This window comes from Platichthys flesus, chromosome 6 (assembly GCF_949316205.1).
Source record: "Platichthys flesus chromosome 6, fPlaFle2.1, whole genome shotgun sequence".
In the NCBI taxonomy this organism is placed as follows: domain Eukaryota; kingdom Metazoa; phylum Chordata; class Actinopteri; order Pleuronectiformes; family Pleuronectidae; genus Platichthys; species Platichthys flesus.
Window position 1 is genome coordinate 22,338,813 of NC_084950.1, and position 20,226 is coordinate 22,359,038.

At 38.5% G+C, this 20,226-nt stretch overlaps 2 protein-coding genes across 3 annotated transcripts; both read right to left on the minus strand.

Moving 5' to 3' along the window:
• Positions 1-293: 293 nt before the first annotated feature.
• Positions 294-10,952, minus strand: LOC133955739 (troponin I, fast skeletal muscle-like). Of its 2 annotated transcripts, none has more exons than XM_062390742.1 (7): positions 10,845-10,952; positions 5,351-5,389; positions 5,090-5,126; positions 4,856-4,984; positions 4,429-4,518; positions 3,441-3,617; positions 294-1,298 (listed from the first exon to the last, which is right to left on the minus strand). In XM_062390742.1, exons 2-7 carry the CDS (start codon positions 5,359-5,361, stop codon positions 1,218-1,220), a joined length of 525 nt encoding a protein of 174 aa, XP_062246726.1. In that variant the 5' UTR covers positions 5,362-5,389; positions 10,845-10,952; the 3' UTR covers positions 294-1,217. The 2 variants fall into 2 exon arrangements, with proteins under 2 accessions (XP_062246726.1, XP_062246727.1); XM_062390743.1 differs by having other exon boundaries at positions 5,351-5,386; positions 10,845-10,928.
• A 2,687-nt stretch (positions 10,953-13,639) lies between these two features.
• Positions 13,640-19,123, minus strand: LOC133955738 (troponin I, fast skeletal muscle-like). Its single transcript, XM_062390741.1, has 7 exons — positions 19,045-19,123; positions 17,132-17,164; positions 16,873-16,909; positions 15,988-16,116; positions 15,508-15,597; positions 14,601-14,777; positions 13,640-13,848 (listed from the first exon to the last, which is right to left on the minus strand). The coding sequence occupies exons 2-7, from the start codon at positions 17,137-17,139 to the stop codon at positions 13,753-13,755; spliced, it is 537 nt and encodes a 178-aa protein (XP_062246725.1). The 5' UTR covers positions 17,140-17,164; positions 19,045-19,123; the 3' UTR covers positions 13,640-13,752.
• Positions 19,124-20,226: the final 1,103 nt, after the last annotated feature.

Genomic DNA, 20,226 nt, shown 5'->3' on the forward strand with positions numbered 1-20,226 from the left:
GAGAAGTAAAAATCACCATAAAATGTATTAGTGGAAATAATCCTACATAAAGACATGTAGCATCAACTCTAAAGAAGTTATGGTCTAAGTTTAGCACGATGAGAGAGAAGCTGACATTTTATGTCTTCCACCTTATTTCTATTTACCTCAAAGAATGCGAGCAGCGGACCAAACCCTCCAAAAACCTGAGGTTATAGATCAAAATAGGCTAATGGGATTTCATTTAATTCAAGTCGGAGATGAACTACTGTGAACTAAAACGGATCAAAACAAATCCAAGACTCTGAACAAGATGAACATGAAGCTTTTGTATTTAATGTGACTGCAACAAGATGAGAATAAGATCATGGCATTTTGGATTAGTAAAGAAAGATAACATGATGTTGTTGGGTACAGACTGTGGACTGAGTACCTCTGCAGTAGCTAGCATGTTTAGAGCGATTTGCATCATTTGATTCATGATTGCTAGCTTTTCATGCTAACTTACTGCTTTGTCACTTTCCCTCTTCAAACTGGGCCTTAAGTGCTTTTACTTACAACACATCAAAAGCATAGAGGCAGACATTCAGTGAAAGAAAAACCTGATACAGAATATTTTAAACTAAATAAACTTAAACCAAAACTGCGCATAAAGCCTCAAACAAACGGCCTTATCACGACCAAATAGTGGGGTCTACTTGTGAATTATGCAGTAGCACAGTGCTATTATAAGGATGGCACATTGTAGACATTTTACATGTTGATGCAGAGGTATGAATCAGAACAAAAGCAGGTTTGATTCACTAGCCGTGTACCAAGAGACGTTAGAAGATACAATACATTAAAAGGAGAGGGCAGTTTAAATCAAACTTAAGAGTTTTGTTCCAAAGTGTGAAATCCAAAATGACAAAACAAAAAACAGACAAAAAAACTTTAACCCAGCTGTACCTCATCTACCTCAGATGATGTTACTTTTTTTCAATAGTACTTCAGTGAAACTTTTCATTTAATTCATTTTTTCAGATTCATCCGATTAAGGCCCTTTATAACTTACTGTACCATATCCGAACGGTTTATCACTATCACCTCCACAGCTGTCACATCTATGCTGTTCCATAGTGGAAACGTTAAAGTGGGTTTTGCAGCATTTTGGAATAAAACTCTTCAATTACAAAGACATGAGACAAGTATTCTGTCCTGACAACCACTCTTAATCCTTAATCAGTGACAGCAGGCATTTAACTATCAAACATCTTCTTCCTATCAGACTTGTCTTCAATGTTCTTACGCCAGTCTCCCACATCGCGCAGCTGCTTGTCCTGTAAACACAGATGATATTTATTTCAGATTTATTTTACGTAACAAAATTACCTGTATTATATACAAAAAAAGAAGAAAAAAATAGCAAATAAGAATGTTAACCATAATACGCTCCACTGTTATCATATAAATCAGTTGTGATTTATTTGAGTGTTTCTATGCTACTTTATCTTCTATGCGGCAAGGATAAACGCTTCACTTCCTGCATCCGTCACGCGACGTTGATCCTTGGGTAGTAATTGCTCATTACGGTCCACACTATAATTGCACATCACACTATGAACATTTTATGTAAATTGAATGATAGTTGTAAAACCAAGTTTATTTCCTGTTGCCAGTACTTTTCACCGTCAGTATTATTACATACAGACTAATATATCTGTTCAAGTAGGGGCTCTGATGTATCGTGAGCAATTTTCTGTGAATTGGACAATTTTACAACAACTTGATGTTCCCACTGATCAGTAGGTGTCGCTATGACCCTGCCCTTCTATTAATATATGGAGCTGTTCGGATTAGGATTTTATTTATAGTTTTGAAGTTGGGGGCCGGTTGGATAATGCAGAGTGGATTTACAAAGTACTTCCTGTTTCATGGCGAATCAGTAGGTGGCGCTATGACACTGAGGAAATGTTGACACACTCTGATCAGGAAACAGAAGTTTGGTGGTGATTGGACAATGCACACTGGAGTTATGACAACATTGTTGCCTTTGGTCCTATGACTTGACTGATCTCTTTTGAGCTGAATATTGCAAAGCAGCCAGGAGCTGTTCATCAAAGTATAAAACATATCACTTCCTGTAGCCAGCAGGGGGTCTTTGACGACGAGTCAATATTGACACCTGGATCTGATCAGGGTGGAACTGTGAGTGTGCGTCAAAGTGAGAAAGTGGTAAATGGCCAAACTGGCCACTAAAGTCAAAATGGTGGGCTTCCTGTTTGGTTTAGCATATCTCTCCAAGAGACTTATTTGTTTGTTATCAAAAGACACGTCACAATCAATTTTTGTACATGTCGGCCAATCGCGGTACCAGGGCTGCACTTTAGGGGGCGCTATTCAGTTATTTTACCACACCCATTCCTTAAAACCTTCTGAATGTCTTCAGGAGGTGCTGTTGTTACACAAATGTAGTTTGAGTGATATAGAACCATGAACACTGGAGTTACAGCAATTTCGTTTGTCACGGCGAGTTGATCAACTTTGACGCCACGCCACTAATATGGCGTGTGACGAAAAGTCCCAGTTATCATGTGCCTACATTATCAATGTCTTGACACCCTTTTGACACAGGTTGACATGGCTACGGTCAGTGGAGGAGGAGGAATACTTCCAAGTGTCAGACGTTCAAAAAAAAGGAAATTTCCTGTTACCACCAGGGGGCACTGTGATTTTAATTCATAATTTCTGTGTAGATGTCATCAAACCTGGACTCTTGTGTCACATGTCCAATTTGGAGTTGATTGAACCATGTATGTCTGATATACACAACCTCGTGTTTTAATGGTGTGTAATCAAGCTTTGACGCCACGCACCGTGCGATGAAACACAAAATTCGAGGTAATTAATATCTCCATCTTGTTGTGATGACACTCATCTCCATATGAAGTTGATCTGATGAAAGCCCTCGGACAAGTATGTCAAAGTAAAAATGTATAAAACTGCCAAAATGGCCACTAATTCCAAAATGGCGGGCTTTCTTTTGCGTCTTTCTTATTGCACCTCAGACTTTTTTGGGCGTCTGAACATGAAACAACTGTGTATCGATTTTTCATGAATATTGGTAAAAGTGAACTCAGGGGCTGTGTATAGGTTTGGGACGTTTGTCCCAGGTTTCAGATGTGTGCTCTATCAGTAGGGCTTCTTCTATGAATGACTGAATACATTTTTTATGACTTAAAAACAAATCCTGTTATGTTATCCTTTATAATGTAGCCTAAGTACAGAAATCATTCAACCTTCTGTTTGACTGTCAGATCTCTTTTTAACATTCCCATTTAATCTTACCATATTAAAGCATCAAACTCAAGTGTCATAACAAAAAAATAAGATCTAAGTTGTGAGCCCTGCCTGTTGGTTCACCAAATACTCCGCAGCTGTAGAGTTTGAGAATGAGGACCACGGTAGAAGAAGCAGCTTACCTCCTCTTTCACCTCCTTCTTGACCTGCTTCAGGTTGGCCCTCAGATCCATGTTGACTGTGTGCTTGGACCCCAGCAAAGCTTTCAGCATGGCATCAGCAGACATACGCACTTTCTTCAGCCGAGGTCTCTTGAACTTTCCTCTCAGATCTACAATCTTGATGTTGAGATCTCTGACCTGTAGGAGGAGTCAGGACATAAGGACACATTAATTATTAATCATTGGGTATAGTTGTTTTGTGCATGTTCTCAAACAGGGTAGTATTGGCCTGCTGGAAGATGAGGCCAGTATTTCTCATATCAAAGCATGAAATTAGATATAATCTGTGTCCCTGTGCAATTGTGACATCAGTGTGATGGGTCAAGCGGATCAGGCCCTGGCCCTTAGAAGGTGTACTTCTGGAGGACGCAAAGGCGCATTCCGATATTATGCAGCCCCATAATGGAACGTTTCAGCCTTTACCATCCCTCCTGTTAAAGGGATTCGGAGGGACTGATGACATTTTTTTTGGGGAGGATTTATTAAGATAGAGTAAAGATGCTTTGAGATGGCCTATTTAGTTTCCTGTTATTATTTCCTGTGTAGCAGAAAAGCAGCACAACCCTGACTGACTCACTCTAAGGGGGTCCCTATAAATTGTCTCTAGAGACAGCACAACCCACCATGTCTATTTCACTGGTACTCCCTCCATTAAAAAAAAGATTTCTAAATTTGAGAATACATAATGACACAATCTTTTTCAAATGTAGTTTTGAAAAAACAATATCTTCTTATATTTGGGATAATACCACATAGCTGAACCTGCACTGACAATATGCTGCATTTGAATTGTAATATACTGTTAATAGTCTAAAATAATATTACTGAACCCAAATCTATAAATTAACATAACTTTTGAAAAGTTAATAGCATGAATCAGTCATGAATATGAACAGCTCAGATAACTGCTGAAATCAATACTGTGAGCAGGCCTGAAAGCATGTCTCACCTCATTGAGCACCATGTTGAGCTTGAACTCTATGGAGTACCTCTCCTCCTCGCTGATGTCAATCTGCTCATGAAATTTCTCGCAAAGTTCCTGTAGAAAAAGAAAGAGAACTGTAAATTACACTTTTTGTTGGGTTTTGCATTGTGCCTGTAGTAAAGTTCAACCCTAACCCTAGGCATTAATCAAACTAATTGGTGCTGATCTCTAATATTTTCATCTTTTATTAATACTTTAAGTTCAGAGTCAAATCTTTGCTAATACATGTGCTTGCCATTAATGACATTTAGTGAATTGTTCTAATTGTGTTGTTAGATATTTATGAACAGGATTTCAGAGATGACTAAAGCATGACTGCAGCACCCAGGAATAACCTTGCCAGAGGCTTATCCCTGACTGACCCGGGACAGTCTGTTCTGTTTTCTCTCACCAAAAGCTCATCCTTGGAGTATGGAATATCCACAGGGGGACATTTTTCAGCCAGGAACTTCTCCCTCTCACCAGTCTTTACTCCGGCCTCAGCATCCAACAAGGTATTGGCCACCACCAGCATACAGCTCTGCAGATCACAGTGTCATACAACCTTAAGTACAGTAAGCTAAAATCTCAAAGTAAGCAAGAGAAACACAGCAGTATCTCTTCCCGCTATTTATTCATTTCTTACCTTCAGAGTATGCTTACGCCTCGCAGACAGTCTTTTCCTGAAGACAAACATGAAGACATTCATCAGTTTTAGGGGAATTAAAGGAGGTGTATGTTGTTGAGGCTGTTGTTACTAGTCATTTCTTATTACTTCCAAATGTGGCTTGTGTCACATGTGTCGTGTGTGTGGAAAATCTGTTAACACAGCCTGCCATCAACAACATCAGCAATAATCAAACAAGAAGCACAATATTGATTATTAAGTTTGATTTTAAGTACTTACTCAGTGGCCATGTTTGCTGCAGGGTCCTGCTCTTATCTGCTAGAAAAACAAAAAGGGTAGATTGATTTTTTACCTTTAGATATATGATAAAACTGATATTTCTGGAGTGTTGCTGGAGTTTGTCCACAATAACACAAAAGCAATAAGTACAAATATTATCAACTTGCAAGAGACACAGAAAGCAAATACACTTAGTGTTTCAGCAACAACAAACAGGACACTGTTATTTTGTATTGAAATTAAATGTAAACTGTAATCTGCTGCTTGAGGTCACCTTTTTCTGCATTTGATCAAATAGCTGAGCTTTTTTATGACCATATGACGTAAGATTTGATTTGCAGCAGTCGGTAAACATAATGTTCTATTTAGGGATCAGCTGGTCATATTTATGTAACACATGGTGACTAGTCAATATATGCAGGGTACTGTGCGAACATTTCTTCTCTTTATTATAAATCATTATTCAGATATATATTAACAATGAATAATTTTATGTTACATTATTGTGTAAAACTGTTTTGAATAATGTTGGGTTTAGTGAAGAAAAGTGATTATGTTAACTATCCCCATGCTTTAGGTGAAAAATCTAATCCAATATACATTATGTGGTGATGTTGATTCTTTGGATTGGCAGTTTCCACTTTTGCTCCAGCCTTATTATGGATACATAAATAAGTAAATAAGTGTAAAATTCAATCAGTACCAATGTCCCTGTATATCAACAACATGGCCTCCCCCTCCGACAACACCTTTGATACATTTTGTGTTTTTACACTCTAATGGAAAAGATTGAAGAGGATCATGGCTATAGGATCTCTAACAAGGTTTTTATTAGTGAGATTAAAGAATTCATCCATCTATAAAGGTCCTTAATTGTCTACCTGTCAATATTTTGGTTTTCTCAACAACGGCTCATTTCAACAGGCTCGAGAAAATCTATTTTGATCTTTACAACATGTGGTGAGGACGAAACCGTACTGCGAGCGCAGTGCACCAAGACAACTGACATGCCAGGGCTTTCAGAATTGTGAAACTCAAGTGCACCTTCTAAGCTGTCACCGAAATATTGCTGGAGCTGATCAGGAGCAGCCAACTCCAGCTGGGCACAGTAATCAGCAACCACTCACAGGTACAGTACATCCTTTTTATTTCAGTTAGCTGCAAGGTGAGGCCTCTTTGGAAAAAAAACTGTTGGCAGGGTATGCTATCCTACTTGAAAATGATGCCTTTGACATTAAGGGGTACTGTACTAATGAGTGTACAATGATTGGTTCAGCTACATGAATGTCATGTTCCTTGCCCTACCTGCGGCCATCTCTACCCCAGGCTGCCCACATGACGTATACAAAATAACGAGTCATCAGACCAGGCCATTGGCCCATTTTCCAGTTCTGACGCTAACATGCCCAATGTAAAACATTTCAACAGTGGACCAGGGTCGACAGGGGCACTATGTCTGGTCTGCGTCTACACAGACCCATATGCAGCAAGCTGCGATGCACTGTGTTTCAATCATGATCAGAATGAAGTTTTGAGGGATTAAGCATTGCAGGCTCTATGCTCCTTATATGTACATCAACGACTCTTGGGTATAAATTATCCTTTTGTAAGTAACCAAAGTGGCCTTCTCTATATCAATTTTGGTAGATACCAATGCATCATGGGAGCACCCCACGAGACCTGCTATTTTTTAAATGCTTTGACCCAGTTTTCTAATGTAACAATTGGCCTTCGTCAGTTGCTCAAATCCTTAAACTTGCCCAGGTTTCTAGTTGCCAACTGAGAACTGAAAGTTCACTTAATGCCTAATATATTTCACAGAGTAACATATATATATAACAAAAAATCCATGTTATTTACATCAGTCAGTGTTTTTACTGTTGTAGCTGATCTGTGTTTATGCTATCAAACTGCATCATATTGAGGTCATGTCTCTCCTGTTTCTCTCGTACCGTAGAAACTCACCTCTCTCACATGTCATGATTGGATCCAGCTAATTCTATTTCAAGACATCATTTTGATTCCAGGAGGTTTCAATTAGCGGATCTTTGTAACCAAGGCCATGTTGATGTCCTCGAAACTATATTTAAACAAAATAAGAGTGGGGCTCAGGGATAGAGGTCCAGCACTGTGGTCCAGTCATAAACAGCGCAAAGAGCATGACTCATTATGACCTAAAAGAAATCCTGACTGGTCTTTGAGCGCCACCAAGCGGCAAAATGTAGCCGATATTTTTCCAACTTTGGACTATTGTTGTAAGCGTAACTTGGATGTGAATGCTAACTTAGCATATGCTATCTTAGCAAGTTAAGTTAAAATGTTTGCATGCTATGTAAAGGTTGCTAATGGGCTAAAGATGTGTTAACTATGACCTGCTTAAATGGGTATTTTAACAAGCTACCACTTAATGTTAAAAGATTTAAGGAGATTTTAGCATGTTAACATAGCATGCTAACATTATTAGGTCAAAATCTACATAACTTTATATACAAAATAAGATATCTCTTAAACTGAATGAATCCCATTCTCCCATTGCTTTAGTTTAACTCTAATGCTAATATGGTGTGCTAACACTAGCAATGCCAAATATGAAATGCTTGTACGTTACATAACTTGGACAGGTTAGCCTGCTAAATGTGAACAGAACATTGTAGCCAGCTTGAATTACAATAACATGGCAACTTTAATCAACATTCACATTCTTAATCTAGCCTTTTAGTAATAACCAAAATGTGCTACATTTATATAAAAATGTTTAATTGTCAGTATCTCCACAAAGCATGTAACAATCTTGTGTACTTATGTCTGATAAGAACTACCCTAACCAAATTGTTAGATTTATTCAGTATGACACACTTTTAAAACTTGAAGTATCTAGAAATATAAATATTTGAAATTTGTACATATTACCTCATATTTGATATTTGCTAAACATTTAGCAAATATCAAATACATTTTGCAATACTTGCTGTATTAACATCCAAACATTGTACACATAGTCTTGTGTATGACCAGATCAACCTGTTTGGGATCAAGTACAGTGCACACAGCACATTATAAATGGTAGCTTCACTATATTTTGCTCACTGACCCACAACCATCCAGTACAGAATACAATCTGAAACAGGTTCCCTGTTATTTGATAAAGCACAACTTAATTTAGCAGAAAGCACCATGTGAGTAAGAAATAGGGCCAAGCTCGAAGCATCAAATACGAAAAAGCAACCACCACAGGGGAACTGGTTGCGCGCTTTCCCCAGTCTCATACCAGCAGGCAGCACCATGATGTCGGGTACGGAATTGGAATTTCTAAATATATACAACAGAAGTTGACAAACCTGCATTTTGTGTGTCGCTAATCCAAGGTTAAGGCAAAAAGCATATCAAAGGAAATAAACAGATTGTGTTAACAGTTAATAAAACCAAGTCACGAGGCCATTTAAGTCGGGTTTACACTACAAGACTATCATCCACTAACAACAACACTCAGGACTATTACTGCACAGCTCGTAGAGAAACCTCCAACCGACCATCTCCTGACATTTATTCTAGCACCACAGGTTTACATTTGTTGAATCAAGTTGAATGTCTCAGCAAATATCATTAGCTTTTCATCTAACTTTTCCATCAAGTCAAAATTATTCTCTGTCAGGGTTTTGACCATATTCCTCCAAACTAATGGCGCTCCCATCTGCCACACTAGACTATTTTCCTAGCAAACGAGGCTCTTAACTTCAATACACGAAAACATCTATAAACAGATACCAGTACAGTGGGTAAAGTGACCCTTTAAGTACCAGACTCGAGGGATCTGAGGCCACTACCAGGGGTACTCAGAGGCCAGATAGTTGCTGCCTGAGCTGCGTCTAATATTTAGGAGCTGTGACAGTGCAGTGGATTAAAACTCTATTCCTGGAGCCACAGCTGCTCCTAATTTCTTCACTATGGAGACAAAAAAACATGACAGCGGGCTCTTCTTAGAAGAAAAGACGTCTGGCAACCACTGCAGGCATCCCAAAACAAATAGCTGGCCAAGGATCAAATGGCTGTCATCTGTGGAACAGTCGGGGGTACTTCCGAGGCGACAATGTATTTTCAGACACTCGACACTCTGAGGGCATAGTAACACATTGCTCTGGAGACAAGAAGAGTTAAATTTATGCCATGATTTTTGTTCTTAAGAAATTGATAGTGGGTGTTACGGGTGGAATTGTCTTTGGAGCGACGAAGGTGGCCGGCTTTGCTGTTACCCAACACCATCTCTCACACAGCCACGACATTGGGGCATTTCATAAAAATAACCTGCCGCTGGGTTGACCTCAGATGCACAAACACTTCATCTGCTGTACATCCAGAGACATACAGACAGGAAGGTACAATAGCATTCGATATGTCCTATCTGAAAGTGTAGTTCTGTGGAGTTAAAAAAACTATAACAAGTCTAGAAAAGACATTACAGTTTTGACCAAGTTTTTCTCCTAAGAGTGAAAACTTTGTAACAATTTATCTAGAGAATGCAGCAAAAAGGATTTATTTTAAGTTTAATCTTGAAAAAGTAAAGAATCTTACAGAAATCTTGTTGGTCAGGTCTATACATTTTTAGGAACCACATAAAAACACTCAAAGACTATGAGAAAATCTCTCGTAAAAGGTCATCCATTGTAGGAATCTTGTTTTGACAAAGGCAGAACAAAGAGTCACTGTTGCTAACACACTCCAACATTTGTGAAGGAAACAGGCTAAATCTGGCGGGCAGGGATTTAAGTGAAGTGTAAAGTGCAGACAGAGACTGGCAGCCGCTACAGATTAGTCCAGGTTTTCCACACGCAACCCTCCGTGGTGACAGGAGGATAAACACTAACGGCTCGATTTTCAACTTCATGCCTTGTTGTGGTGTTCCTTTACAGCACAGCACATCAACAGGTTTGCCACAACCACAGACGGAACTTGTGTGCTCATATATCTAAGCTAACACATAAATGACTCCTTTAACCACTGAAATCCAGATTAAACACTAAAGTAAGAGTTGTAATAGTCAGTGAAACTGAAAGAAAGCTGACATTTTCCTTGTGTCCTCAATCCACAGAGCACATCGACTACTAATTGTTTTCGTATTGCTAAAATTCTCCATACTCTACAATTAAGTCCTGTTAAAACACTCCAATCGCAAAGATGCCATTTTATCACGGCTACACACCGTCCACATTCATTTCGCATTGATGTAACCTGTGTTTGAAAGCCAACACCAGCCAGTCACACTCCACGTTTAGTCTCATGACCTTGTGAGTAACCTTTTTCTACAACCTTCCGCTGACACAAACCAAACATAAATTCCCAACAAAAATATCGTTGAGACAAAGTATTTTAAAATAACGCCAAAGAACAATAAACAAAAGCAACCAAACAACGACAATGCCACTGCATGCTTCTAGACTTCATCACTCTTCAACACACTAAAACAATAGCAAACTGGCCAAAGAGAAGATGTCCTTACTTTAACAGAGCAGACTTGTCAGAGTCCCAGACACACAGACCCAGGCAGAGAAGTGTTAAGAAGGTATATATTGCAATCTCTGAAGGCCCTCTAAATCCTCCACTTTCTCTTTATGGAAGTGGATTACTAGACAAACCAATGAGCTGGCAAGGTCATGAAATACAGTACAGTGTCATCTGCCCTTTCCTCTGAGCGCCTCATTATAAATAACCCGCCCTTTAAGATTATTATCTGTATTATCTTGTACCATCGAGCTCTTGAGGCACAAAATGAAGCAATGTCATTAAACCACAGAGGCATTTTGTAATTAAAAGTTAATATGTAAACACAAAAGAAGTTATTTAAAGGTTTGATATCATAGGAAAACACTCACTGACAAGATATAGCAAAAGTGCAGTTGTATATTAATGTGGAAAGATTTTATATTTCATATTTTAGTTCACATTTCCAACATAAGGTGGAACATGTATCATGCAGTTTTATTCCCACGTTTTCCATGCTGCATGGAGCTGAAGAACTTGGTTTGGTGTTATGAGATTATATTGAGCATTCACATGATGGCAGAAATATGAGGCCGGACATCTGTTGGGAGTTTGTACAGCTTGACAAAGAGATAGCTGCAAATTTAGTCAAGCACAATGGCTTTCTAAAGACCTATAAGTGAACCTCATGGCTGCAGTGTTTATGAGCTGAAGTCAAACAAACCTTTTAACAGCATCGGAAGTAAAACAATTATTCTTACTGTTGTTTGGTGTTTCTTTTGGTAGGCTTTTAGATTTTGATAATCGAGCAGTCCTTATCTTTATGTCTTGATTACAGATTGTATCAATTATGAAAAGACTTAAGTAAATTTAACTCACACAACACTTGCAGCAGAAAGGAAGCCGTCCTAGCCTCAGCTTGATATCTGAAAATACAAAACCATGATGTAATTTTAATGTTAACTCAATTATACAAGGTAATATCAAAATTAAACATCTATGAAGTCTGATAAAGGCCGAAAACACAAATGCACTTTAGGCCCTTGTTTATTATTTATGAGCAGTAAACATTTAATAAATAGTTTATAACACAGTGTAATGTAGCTTTAAACACATAAAAACAATTGTGCTTATTGATAAACAGAATACATCAACAATCACAACTCTTCTTTGAAAATATAATGTATTTACGTCAACTATGTGCTCACCAGCTTCCACTTATTTATGTCCACATACAGAGTTAGTTATCAGCAAATCAACCTAAAAATGATTATATTAGATTACAACTACATTATAGTGTTATAAATCTTTATAACTAAAACTAAATGCTTATATACCACATTTTAATATGAATGATAAAATCAACCAATAATAACACATATAAACTGTAATATTGGTAAAAAAGACGTACCTGTGATCTTTTCCCGGAAAATGTTGAGAAATGTTGTGTAAACATGTCAAAACCTGAGAAGTGTCCAATAATAGGTTCAGTTCATAGAGATCATAGGAAGGGATACATCATTTGTATGTGGTCGTGTGTCTCAATGTTTCTCACTATACAATTACACCTCCTTCCAGGATGTGATGAAGATGACACGTCTTTAAACTTGGGTCAGTCTTACATCATTAGCGGCTTTGCACATCATAAAACAGGAAGAACCAAGTGAGAAGCATGGATCGATTACCAAAGGCACCCGCTAGTCACTTCATGCAGGCTCTGACGTATGGAGCCCTAAACCTCTAAGACCGTGCACCAGAGCCACTGTATGAAAGTGGGTGAGAATATTCCTCCTTGAAAGTCACAGAGATCAATTATAAGTTTAAGAAATGACAACAAAGAGACAAGAAACAGCAACACGAATCATATAGACTCACAAACAACTACAAAGGGCGAAAAAAAAAGACCCCCAAAAAAACCAAGCTACAAAGAAATGTCCAAAAAGACACACTGACACCCACACACAATAACCACAAAGCCCGAAAGCAACTTCAGAGAGACACAAAATGACCTCATACACAAAAAAAGTGTATCACAAATATACAAAATGATCATAAGGACACACAAAGTGAAGATATGATATCTGTATCTGTATAATCGTGTAAAACATTTCCATTTTTTTACTTTTTAAAGCAGCAGAAACCCTGGAGTGCTTTTATTTTGAAAGGGTCCCAGGAATTGTTGCAAATATTTATGTACATATTCAACAGATAAAGATTAAAACTGTGGTGGAAGATAATTTTCAACATCTATTGTGCTGTGACCTGCGCAGTACGCTGAGGAAATAGGCGAGAACTTGATTCAAATGATGTATGTTTTTAAAAACACGTGGAAAAAGCAGAGAAATTAATGCCTAGATTTATGTGATATATTTTAATTTGTACAGATTTACTTTATTTAGTGTAATATATAGCTTTTTTAATAACTGCATCTAAAGCACTCCTGCAAGGACTTATAGTTGTTTTATATGTATATGTAATGTATATATTTAATCTTGTTCTGTATATGGCACTGAAACAACACCATGTAACTATATTTGTGCTCTTCACCTGTTACAACCTGATTTATAAAAGGTAAATGGTCTGTATTTAAATAGCACTGCCCTAATGACATCTCAAAGCACTTTACCGTACAAGTCACATCCACCCTTTCACACACATACATACAAAGCATCTATGTGCAGCACTTTCTCTACAACACATCACTCATTGTCTTTAGAGAGCTGATGGTATTTCACTTGTATTTTTAGATACAGCATTTTTACGACAAACGTGTAAATCCAAGTAAACGAGGAAACATCTCATTCAGCAGGTTTTACTTCTTTATTTGACAGAACTTTTCACAGCTTACATATTAATTGTCTGAAAGGTAGTTTGAACCAGTGCAGTCAGTGGAATTACAAACTCTGCAGCTTTGTTAAGACGCTGACTTAAGCCTCGGACTCAAACATCTTTTTCCTGCCGTCCATACCAGCTTTGTCTTCAATGTTTTTACGCCAGTCGCCGACGTCACGCAGTTCCTTATCCTGAAACACAGAGACAACAGGAAATTAATCAGGATTAGGTTTCAGGACACATGACTTTACTTAACTCAACAAATCAGAAATTAAATGTAAAAATCTGCATCAAGGATTTAAAGGTTCAACATCTGGTCAAGGCTGGACATCTGGAGGTAGATATAGATTAGGTGAAAAGTACAAACCTTTGGTCCAAATGGGTTGTACTTGGTGTTTAAATGAATCATGGGTGTGTTCTGGAGTATGGTTGGAAAGTTGGTGGCTGCTGGCTTCTAATCTTCACAAAATTTTTGCGTCGCAGCAAAATAAATCACTGATTGCAAGTTGGACAGCGTGCGGGAAATGAATAAACCGGATTGACATTTCCCATTCTCTTTAAAAGCTGGTGGATTAGTCAGGCAGTAAGAAAGAAGAATCTGCAGAGAGTGACATTGGCCATCTGTGTGTGTAAGCTTGTGCAAGTCAGTAGCTGAGAATTTGTGTCACATGACCACACCTCATTATACAACCAAGATGGTCACAAGCATTTTTGCTATTTAAACAACATTTGTGCGGGATAAGAAAAACAGAGCGGGTTTGAATCTAGCAAAGAAAGTTGCCTTGTGCTCTGCCCCGCTCTGTGCTAGTTAGATAGGGGGTTTAGTTTGTAACATCACATTATTCACAGGCCTCTGTGTGTGTCTGCCAATAATAACCTTCAGCAAGCAGCAGCTGCAAACACATTTACACTGCACATGTGAAAAATCCGGCCAGCTCCTCACCTCCTCTTTCACTTCCTTCTTGACCTGCTTGAGGTTAGCCCTCAGGTCCATGTTGACTGTGTGCTTGGAGCCCAGCAGAGCTTTCAGCATGGCGTCAGCGGACATACGCACTTTCCTCAGGACAGGCTTCTTGAATTTGCCCATCAGGTCCTGAACTTTGATCTTCAGGTCATCGATCTAGAAGGCGAAAAGTGGTGAGAAATAAACAGGGCGAAAATGAAGCCCGGTGGTCCCAATTTACTTAAATTGTATTGGATTTGGCAGCAAAACACTGTTTACCCCTGAAACTCAAGAAGTGTTTTGTGGAATCAAACTCTTCACCTACCCCTCCATCGGCATAGTGGTTGGTAGATAATGAGTGAATTTTTGTTTTCTGTGAACTATCCCTTTAAGAAAGGTTATAGGGTCAATAAAATCTGTAGGAAACCTCATCAGTCTCCAATTAAGTTACCTTTTTATTCTGCCTGTTGTCTTTTTTTCTTTTTCTTTTTGTCACTTCACTTCCTGATCCCTCTGCGTTACCCTCTGTCCTGTTATTTTGAGCATGATCCTGTCTCACTGTCTGTGTGTTGTGTCTCTGACCAGTATTATTTCACCCTGTGACGAGCATTACTGTTCCCTTAATCACTTTATTCATATTATCCCAGAACTCCATACAGCATTTTTTATAAAGGGCACAGCTAATTTGGGTTCAGTTTATTGCTCAAGGACATTTCGACACAGGGACAGGAAGGATCGAAACAACAACCTTACTGTGACATGGTCGCTATCTTTGGTAAACCCTGGAACCCCTGCTACATTTTTACAAATACAATTATGTAGGTTTGAACTATGAGTTTGTTCAGACTGAACCACTGAAGGTTCTGCAGGATTTATGACAAATTATTTATAAATAAGAATAATCTACCTCCTTGTTGGCCTTGTTGACTTTCACCTCCAGGTTGTATCTCTCCTCATCGATCACGTCGATCTTGTGGTGGATCTCCCTGGACAGATCCTGAACACAAACATCGGTAAAATGTCATGATGCCAAAGTAATGCAGTATTTTAATATTCTTTTTTTCAGCACATACACGATAAGATATGTCTTATTGCCATAATTGTTTGATGATAAGTTGCTAATCACCAGCAGATGTTCAGAGGGATCACTAGTAGATGTCAGAGACATATCTGCAGTTGTGTACCTTAGCGTCAGTGGGTACACAACTGCACAACCCCCATTAATGAATGGAGGGGCGTCAACGTCTATACACATGATATGATTTCAGTCAATCTTGTGAACCCAGTATCATACGTCAACTATCAAGTGACTGACATTAATCACATGAATGTTTTAATGTGTGATCATGTGTTGCTGTCTGTTTCTATGCGTTGGTGTGTGACGTGCCTGCAGCTCCTGCATGCTCCTGGGGAAAGAGAGCGCAGGACAGTTCTCCGCCATGTACCTCCCCCTCTCCTCCTCCTGCTCCCTCTCCTCCTCCTCCAGCAACCCTTTGGCGATGGACAGCATCAAACTCTGCAGAGGAAACAGACCGATAATGTGAAAACATCCAATATTTAATCATTTGTTATCTGTTGCTTTGAAAACATCCTTCTAGCAACCTATTTGTCATTTAAGGAGCCCTGAAAGGTCATGGAGGGACTATTTCTGGGGATTCATTTTTGTTTTGAGTTCACAATACTGTTTTCCTTCTAAGCCTGGACGGGCACAAGACCAAACTCATCAGGTCCGACCTGAACCCAACAGCCATTCTGCTTTTTGTTTTTGTGTCTGTAATGTGATTAGAATGTAGCTTGCTTTTGCTGGTCACTAGATCATGTCGCAGCTAGTCTGTGATTAATACGATTAAAAGTTAAATAAGTGATTGTGTTCTACAGTCAGTGAACGTCATGACAGAGTCCGAACCTGACCTGAGCCTAATGCAGTAAATGAAAGCTGCACTGAGTTTGTGTTTCTGTCTCTGACACGCCAGGAGAACACAATACAGTAATCTGCAGGGTGCTGTCTGATTCAATCAGAACCAGTAACTGTAATTAGGACAACTGGATAGATAAAGATGACATTACATGATTGAAACAGGAACCTCTTGCAAGATAAAGAAAAACATATTGCGTACGAAACTATTGCGAGGTAAAGCAAAACCATTAGAGGGAATGCAAAAATGATCCTCAGAGAATTCTGGTTGTGACCCTGCAGGGCTCCTTAGCAAATCACCTCTGTTTGCTTTACCAAACAATATAAAACAACAATGTTTTATACAAGGACCTTTACCTTTATATGATGCTTGCGACTCGAGGACATTTTTTTTCTGAGGAGAAAAAACAGTTATAATGTTATGTTGTGTTTTGTATTCATAAATATGCAAAGAAACTTGAATTTGTTGATGGTTTTAAGGCTCAAATGTAAATGAGATGAAAAATATTTGCTCAAACACTTATGGAATATGTAGAATTATGTTTGAAGCAAGCTTATCATTAGAGGAGTAAAATCTAAGGAACTTGAATAAATGAATAAGACCAGGGTTACTTACTCTGACATGTTGATGTTTGTTTGGCTGCAAACCCTGCACAAAAACACAATGATCCTTTTCTAAAAACTGAAATGTAAAGACAGGTGACTGGAGAGACATGTGAAAACTGTCATAGATGGTTATTTATCAGGAAAAGTTATTAACAGTGTGGCTAACACAAACAGGGAAACGGGACACGAGATGAATGTGGGGTCAGACTGAGGAGGAACAGGACTGGAATCCCTCTGTTTAGTCTCTTGGGGATAATTGCTCCACTCAGAGGAAACCCAACACTGGCTCCAGGCTCAGTGGTCAGCCTTGAATGAGGAAAACTCCCCTTGTCTAAATTAGGGCAAAGATCTGGGGTCTATTTGTCTCCCCACGGGCATCCCTGTCTGTCTTCTGGAAGATTATCAACAAACACCTGATACCTCCTCTGTTGCTACAAACATCTCAGACATTAGACATCTTCTCCTAAAATAGAGACCCGATCAGACGGAAAACTGAAATAAAGGCTCTTAGATCTTGAATTAAATGTCCAAAAGATGTCACAGCCATGGTGTCAGGTTTTAGTTTTCAATATGTAAAAACTTTAAGGTAAGGTTGTTTGTTTTTGTGCCTGGCCCCAGAAAATGTGTCTGATCTGGTATTTCTCTTAACACTGTGTTTTTAATAACAGACAGAGGGGATCAGGAGCAGATCAGGCAGATACTGTTCCATCAAATAATTACAGAAGCAGCGTTAAACCCCACTGTGCAGATCAATGAAACATGTTTTGCTCCCAATACTGATCAGAATCCTTTGACACAGAAAAGGTGGCAGCACCAAGTTAGTCTGATCCACATGTTTCTCTTTCAACGTTGTGTGGATCTTAATTTAAAATAACAGATGAAAGAAGGTTTAGAATCAGATTCGGCTTCATATCACCAACATACTCCATCAACAGAAAAAACATAGCTAGCTCTGATCCTCCAGATTCAGGCCTTTGACACAGATTGTCAATACTAGTAATGTCTGGTGCAATATTTCTCATACGACAATGTTAGAGTTTTTACAGAATAATGAAGAAAAGATGAGAAATGATGGTGCAGATTGAAAGTAAAGATCCCCAGTCAAAACCACAGCAGCTTAATGGACTGTTATTGTTATTTAAAATGTTACTGTAAATGTTATTTTGGATTTATACATTGTCATTTTCAATTTAAAACGTCAGTACACTTTTATAGTTACACAGTGATAGTCAAAATTATTTTTATTTACAACCGGAAGACAAATTTTAAACTATTAAAGATTTTTTCATTCTTTCATAAATTATGTTAATATAAACTGATGAATGTAATTCCGATGTTTTGCATTGAGACCAGAGGAGCTCATATGTAGTTCATATTGAAATATGTCTTTAAAAACCTTTTATTTATTATTAATGAAAATATGTTACATATAATACAATATATATTACAATGTAAAATATGTAAAATATACAGACACACCATGATTAAATAATAAAAAATATGATCCTTGATATTGAAATGTGATAGAACCATCAATGCAGATTATTGCGAAACTTCCTGTTATTGTATGTGATTAAACATGAAGCCAGAGATCAATATTTCAAATCTGACACATAAACTCTATTCAAACAGTTTGTGATGACAGTGATTAACACTCGAACTATCACTTTTCAGCTCGAGGCAATTTTCACCAACACACCTCATCACTGACCGTAGGCTATTATTGTTAAATAAAATGCATCATCACCTTCCTCCTAAAGTCACAGATTCTAAAAGAGCTGGTTTGTTTTACAAGTCAGTTTAAACATCCAAAACAACAAATACTTTTATAATCTGCCAAACAACTGGATCAATAAGTTTTCATAAGAATCAAATATGTGCTAAGAAATCCGCTGCAGCAGAGAAAAGACAAAGATTTCTCACCTTTTGGACAGAGTTGGAAATGGAGCAGAGCAACAGAGGTGGGCAGCAGATCTGTTTTGGAACTAAAAGTCTGTTTATATTGTATTCCCCAAAAGCAAAGGAAACCCCAGCTTTCTCTTTATGGAAGTAGATTTTCTTAGAGACCAATGGGCTCACCAGCAATCATATATCTGGCCTCCCCTCTGCTCTTAAATCTCCTCCCTATCTGACCATTATAAATAACCCCCAGCCTTCTGATTGTTTTACTGATTGCATTATTTCCCCCCCGAGCCTCAAAAGGAAAGTGCTCACAGAAGGAGGAGGTGAAAATGAGGAGAACTAGAAGGTGATATTTCTCATTACACCAAATATGATTAGACATGAACACTGCTTTAGACTTGTTGTTTAAGGGAAGGATGATTCTGAGGCAGGCTTTAGTGAAGGAAACCAGGGAACAGCGGTGATGAAAGTTGAGGAGACAGCAGGTGGGAGGGAGTGGAGTTTCTGGACGGTCATTTAAGACACGCTTAATGGAGGCTGTTAAGAAGCTGTTAACAGGAGCTGGCGAGTGAAGGAGTGAAAGTGAGAGGAGGGAGACACGGCAGGGAGAGAGACTCTCTGAACTAAGATCACTCAGGATTTTTCTGCAGGAAGAACAAAGTAAGAAAGGGCAGCAGGAGTATTTCTATCATTTGGTCTGTGAAAAGATTTCAGGGGCTTGTTCTACTCAGTGTTGACCCTCGAGGTTGGCAGGCGGCACACATGGGTTGCTGTACCCGTCAGACAAGCTTGACCAAGATGCTGCTTTTCTAGAGAATGAACCTCGACTTGACGCCACCATTGTGGCCATTCAGTTCAGCAGAACATTTTAAGTAACAGCAACCGAAAACTCTGCATCCCAGACATGTGGGAGAGCAGGAAATGAAAACAGCGCAGATCACATTGGTGCCATTTTCTTCATTGAAATGTCATGACGTTGCAGCTATGAATAATGTCCTATTTATAGCATTAAACATAGCAGTCTAATTTTACTCTAGCAGTACTCTATTTTATTGTTTATTTTGCATTTTTGGAAAAGTACATCAATTTATTAAATATATAACACATGATACAGGGACAGAGAGAAGTTGTTAAAGAAAGTGTACTTGGTGCCATCATCATAAAAGAAGTGAAACTTTAAAGGGGACATATTTTGAAAATTCC